Source organism: Mesitornis unicolor, unplaced genomic scaffold (genome assembly GCF_000695765.1).
Source record: "Mesitornis unicolor isolate BGI_N332 unplaced genomic scaffold, ASM69576v1 scaffold33400, whole genome shotgun sequence".
In the NCBI taxonomy this organism is placed as follows: domain Eukaryota; kingdom Metazoa; phylum Chordata; class Aves; order Mesitornithiformes; family Mesitornithidae; genus Mesitornis; species Mesitornis unicolor.
In genome coordinates this window covers 7,555-13,621 of record NW_010159519.1, presented here as the reverse complement: position 1 = coordinate 13,621, position 6,067 = coordinate 7,555, and the positions used below count along the sequence as shown (strand labels likewise).

The window sequence follows — 6,067 nt, the reverse complement described above, 5'->3', positions numbered from 1 at the left end:
TTCACAGGAAGTATTAAGTATGAGCTGTAATACCTTGTTTCTGCACAAGCTAGAACAGGTACTTGCCATTTTGTTCACCATCACTTGCCTGTTTGTCAGTGCTCTGAAATGTCAAATATGACAAAAATGTTGGAGGGCAACTTCTGGTGCAGTGAACAGCGTTCAGTGGTGTTCAGTTATAAGGCAGCAGAATCTGACATGGAGTTTGCTGGAAGATAAGAGACACTGATTTCATAACTATTTTATTTATATGAACTTAAAGTGAGTGGAGACATCACCACCTGTAAGTTAATTCATCTTAATCAGTGTAAAACTTCTTGACTGGAAAAGGTCAGTGCATTTCAGAATGATCAGCAAATTCTCGTATAAATGTTTCTTGTTTTCCATATTAACTCAGTGTGTAATTTCACCCGTTCTAAGGTGACCGCTATGTCTTAAGCAAGGAGACGTAGTCAGCTTCCTTGCAAATCTCATGTTGAGGTCGGTGTTCTATACAAGATGCTGCTTATGGTGACTCTGCATAGGAGATTATGATATTGAACTGTTGTATTTTTTAATTTCATATTAGTGTGTCCTGGATAGTAGCTAGCACAGTGGATTGGCATCTTTTGGTGGAGATGCCATTCCAGGTCACAACATCTTTCTGACAGCAGAAGTGGGGTCACTAACATTTTGTGGGCAGAGGAGTGATTTCCAGGGAAATGTGGCATAATCAGTGAGAAGGCAACTTACAGAAACTTGTGCAAGGTGTTTTTTACAATAAGCTACATTTGTTTACTGCTGTTGATTGCTTTAATCCCTGTGTTTTCAAATATTGTCTTTGTTGGTTTTTTTTAATAGCAACGGGGCTATGTTTTAACTTTTACGTGTCTGAATTCTAATCTTAATGTAACATTTTAAAGGTGGTGACACATGTGAGTATCTTCTGTCCAGTGGAAGATTTCTTGGAGAAAAAGTATGGCAGCCCCACAGTTGTATGATGCATAAGTATAAAATTAGGTAAGGAAACTCGTGTTTTCTGTTCATCTGCCTGGAAAGAGGAGTAATCGTTGTTTGACAGCAGCTGTAGTAATTCCAGTGTCAACTGTATTTTACTTCATAGTTGATGCTCTAGGCTTTCAAAAATATGCAGCATTTGTCAGAAGGAGGTCTTCCTGTGTATTATCCATGTGTCTATGGTGTATTTATAAAAAGAATACAAATAAATGTTGGTGGTTGTAGTACTGATACTTGTTATGGAGAGCCACGAGAGACTGCATAGCTTTATATGTCACTCTCCGATTGCTGAAAGGGAAAATGCTAACCTTATGTGTAGAATCACAAGTGAAAAAAAATCCCAAATACAATTAGCAATTGCTTTTTTCACATACTAGTAAGAGAACTTTCTTTTTTAGAATTATGCTGTATATTACCATTTTGAAACTACTGTGTTTTTAGCACCACATAATAGAAAAGCCTGCTTGGTTGTTTGCCTAATCACGTTAGCAGGAGAGTTCATTTTAATTTTTATGCAAATTACACTCAACTTTTTATTAATTCAGCATGTTTTAAAGCAGATTTACTATTCCTTAAAGCTGCATATAATGCTTAGAATTATTGCTCTGTAGATTTTCTAAACACTTTTTTCCTAAAATACAAATTTCCTCTAACATGAATGTTGCTGTTTTGTTTTACAGTGAAGCAAAAAATTGCCTCATAGACAAACATATTGTGTTTATAGGAGATTCTAGAATTCGACAGCTCTTCTATTCATTTATAAAACTCATAAATCCTCAAGTCAAAGAAGAAGGAAATAAGGTGAGATAGTTTATTTTGACGATGTTTTTGTTTCTTTCTTCCTAATTCATGCCATAACTCTTCTCTGGACATAAAGCAAGAAATTATACCATTTGCTGGCCAGCCCATCAGGAAGAAGAGCCACAGACAGGGCTTTTGGAGAAGAACAAGATTAGGCCAAGATAATTGTTTGGGTACTGTGGAGATGATTGGGAATCTGAGAAGTGAACCAGGAAGCTCGAGAGAAAGCTTGCGGCAGTCTGGGAATAAATGATTGAAGCTGACTTGTCCCATAGCAACTTGTGCTTCATATTTGGCTTCTTAAAGAGAAAATGATTGCTCCTTTGTGAGTTTTTAAATAGTAGTTAATTCGTGGCTTTATTATTTGTCATTTTAGATGTCAGTTAAATTGCTGATCTAATCTGTTCATAAAAGTCCTTGGCGCAATGACAGATTTCCATGTCTAACTTGAGTGTGAAATGACAAATAGCTTCTGGTCTCACTTTCCTTTTGATTGCTGCTGAATTTTGTAAAGTAAAGAATGTAAAGTGGAGCTTGCTGGGTGGAAGCAGTAAGAAAGGTTTTAGCTGCATCATTTGTTGAGCAGAATGTTGATTTCTTTTGTTACATCATGCTGCTTAGGCGTGTCCCTTCATGGATGTGTGTACATATGTGAGGAGAAAGAAACATTTCACTTTCAACTGCAGATGAGATTTGTTGATGGTTTAGGATTCTGTCCTTCAGGAGTGCAAGCTGGCACAGGTCAGCAGGCAGCACGCAGTTACTGTCACTTGTCAGGACAGGACATTTGATGGATCAAATGACTCTGCTTTTCCTTGTGCATTGGTTTGGTCACAGATGTGCCAAAAAAGTGATGAGTGCTTTAATTTATTTTAAGTCGAGAGATGTCTTTTGTCAAGTATTTATGAAATCAAGATCTCAGTTTGTGGAAGAGAAATAGACTTGTTCTTCTGGACCAGGACTGAAACTAATGCTGTATTCAGCAACATAAAGAAGGATTGTGTATGCAGCATCTGACAACATCCTTTCTGATTTCTTACAATCTCACCCTGCAAATTTAATAGTGCATTTCAGACTTTATTTCTTCCTGAGATTATTTTCTTCTACTGTTTAATTAAAACTGTTTTGTTTTGTGCAAAGAAGATGGGCAGAGGAAAAGGAAAGCTAGGGGAAAAGAAATGTAAGAAAAGAAAGAAAGAAAAAAAAAGTCTCATTTTGGGAGGCCGAATTTAGGAAAATGTTTTATGCCTTTGTAACAGAGTGAACAGAAAGCGTTTCAGACTTGGATGTATTTCTTCCAGGAAAAATAACCTTTTATGCAAGTAGCTTGTTTTATCAAGAAAGTAACATAAACACTTTGCATGAGTATGCTGACAAGTTTATACAAGAAAAATCCTTTCTACTGAAGATAAACCTCTGAGTGAGAGCAAATTAACATATGAATGTAAACAATTTTTTCTTCTTCTGAAAGTTTGTCTTACTTTAGTTTTATTGCTTTGGGTTTTTTTGACAGCATGGAAATATCCCTTTTGAAGATAAATCTGCTTCAATTAAAGTGGTAAGTTTTTATCTGGCATTAAATTGCAAGCCATAATAATGCATATTAATATATTAATATTAGTATATTTTGAATAAGATTCTTTGAGAGACTTTGCCTTTGAGTGCTTGTATTCTGTGTTAGCTTTGGGCATGAGCTCTGGAAGCATGCATAATTTTTCTTTTTGTCAGTTCTTATGATTTGGCCTTCCCAAGAATAGCTTTCGCCAGGAAGTTTACTCTTCCACTGCTGCAAGAATATGTAGGCTGACTTACTTGGAGTAGTAATTGCTGTAATTATCATTGAACTCTCTATGCTATCTCAGCAAGTATTCTTTCCACTGTTTTCACATGGGGAAATAACCACAATGTTGATTATAATGTGGATATTTTAAAAAGGGAACAAACAAGATACGCGAGAGTAGGCTTTGTGAAGGACTCTGTTCTCCGCTGCCCTGGCAGTTGAACCGGTGTCCTCAGAAGCTCACTTTGCTTCTCGTGACAGCTGTCAGCAGTGCTGGAATCCTGCCAGTCATATCTTTGGTTACGCCCTGGAGACAACTCATTCTCTGTTCCTCAAAACCAAAGCAGCATTGTATTTGTTGAGTTGTCTGCAAGTGAGTTTTCAGTACTTGTTTGTGTGCATGGTGAAGATTTAGGGTACAGAATAACATTTTGAAGTGTGACTCCGTGGCAATTTGAGACTATGCTGTCCCACTCTGTTGCCCTTCGCAGTCTGTTTCTGTGTTTGTGCTGTTACTAGCCCCGGTACAGCTGTGGGGTGAGCTGATTTAGGAGTTAATTCAGACAAAAACTCCTTAGGCCTTGTAGGGTTCTTTTTTGGTCAGGTCTGATGTGGCTCATCATATGATTATGTGAATGCTGGAAAAGAGGAGGCAAAACACACGGCAGGACAAAGGGGACATTGCAATGTGATTTAGGTTGGCATAGCCTGACACAGAACAGCATCTTCAAAACTCCTTAAGCCTTTGTAGGTGTCTACCAAGATTTGAGAGGGCAGGTTTGGGCTTTTCGGAGATGTCTGGGTAGTTAAGAATATATTCCTAGTCTGGTGCTTCTTTATTTTGATGCCGTATTGCTGCTGACAGCATTGGCATGGCAGCTGAATTTTCACATTCTGAACAGCTGTGAACCAAAAATCTAAATGTGGAAAATCCTTGACCAGCAAAAGAGGAAATCACTGGAAACAAGGGGGGAGTTTAATTTTGCTATTTCTAGTCATCACACTGACCCTTCTGTCCTACAGCCACTGCAGATGGCTGCCTGATAGCTCACAGATCCCTGCCAAATAGTGAATTGACAGTACTCAAGTGAGCTACCAAAGTCTTTAGGTCTCTGCAGGTGGAAGATAAAGATTTTCTTTCTGCGAGTAGTGTTTCCGTGTTTTGTATTACAAAGCTTGCTAGCAGTAATTTCTTCACATGTAGTCCCTGCCGTTTCACTTTAATGTGTATTCGTAGTCCTTTTGACATTTGTGCACTTGAGGAGTAACCGGGTGCTAGGTAGTTTCAGCTTTACTTGGGAGGCTTAATGGCACTAGCTGAGGTCTGCACTGTCCTTCTGGATAAGGGTTGGGCACTACTCCTGACATCAAAAAAATGTCAGTACATAATGCTTTTAGTGTCCTTGGAACTATTGCATGTAAACAGCTGATAGTTTAGGGATTGATAATATGAAGTGTTAGGATTTATTTTTGTTTCAAGCTATTGATCACGTTATGTAAAGTTCTGGAAGGAAAAATAACCCTGTTGGTAAAAACTTTGGGAAATGGAACAAAAAGCAGATTGTAATAAGTAAGTTATAGATGGGAGCTTAGTTTCAGCCTTTACTGTATTGAAAACCTAAAGGTGTCTGATTTGGCAGAGATTAAAAAGTTACCTTCTTGGTGAAATCCCAAGTCCTGAACTACAAATGAAAATGTCTTCTTTTTTCTTGGGGTCAAAGTATTTGGGGGGGAGGTTCCTGTTTTCCATGCTAGACTGAGATGTCAGGCTTTTCATGCTGACAATAAAGGAATTATTTTTCATGTTTTTCCTTTACAGTTGAATTGATGGCAATCAGTTTGGTTTTCTGAATTTTTGTTGTTTGTCTACTGTGTGTCTTTAAGCTTACAGAGAAAATCTGCATTTATTTTACAGGATTTCCTGTGGTATCCAGAAGTTAATGGCTCTATGAGGCAACGTATCAAATCTTGGACTGAGGTTTGTCTTAAAAAACTGTTTATTTTAGGATAATACAGCAACTGATTGAGGACTACTACCTTTGGTTTTTTTTCATATTCACAACTATAATTACTATGAGTCCAGCAACTGCAGCACATCACATGTGTTCAGTACCAGAGATCTGAAATTTGACATCAGAATAGTGAAAGGAAGGTGTTTACTGGTGTATGTTTCTGGACATCACCTGGTCTTGCAAGGATGGCTTCATTTGTGCCAAAAAAACCACAAACTAAACCAGAAAAACGGTTTTTCCTAGGAGCAGGTTGATTCATGCTATTAAGAGCTGAAAGGATTTTACTCTGATTTGGCATTTCTCTTTCTCTGTGTCTGCAATGGCTCCACTTTTCTGTGACCAAACATTTTTGCTTCTTATGGGTCCCTTCCAACTTGAGATACTCTATGATTCTATTATTTTATATTTATGTTAATTTGAGTGTTCCTAACTGAAGGACAAAGGCAATATGGAAACTCAAGAATGCCCTGATTTTTTT

General features: G+C 37.6%; 1 protein-coding gene across 1 annotated transcript in view; it reads left to right on the top strand.

The window, feature by feature from the left end:
* Positions 1-901: 901 nt before the first annotated feature.
* CASD1 (CAS1 domain containing 1) overlaps positions 902-6,067 on the top strand; it is a gene marked incomplete at its 3' end in the record, with an annotated part of 12,025 nt that continues 6,859 nt past the window's right edge. The window contains exons 1-4 of the mRNA XM_010186954.1: positions 902-999; positions 1,677-1,797; positions 3,311-3,355; positions 5,493-5,555. Coding sequence (XP_010185256.1) covers positions 977-999; positions 1,677-1,797; positions 3,311-3,355; positions 5,493-5,555 — 252 coding nt within the window. The remainder of the gene's footprint in view (positions 1,000-1,676; positions 1,798-3,310; positions 3,356-5,492; positions 5,556-6,067) is intronic.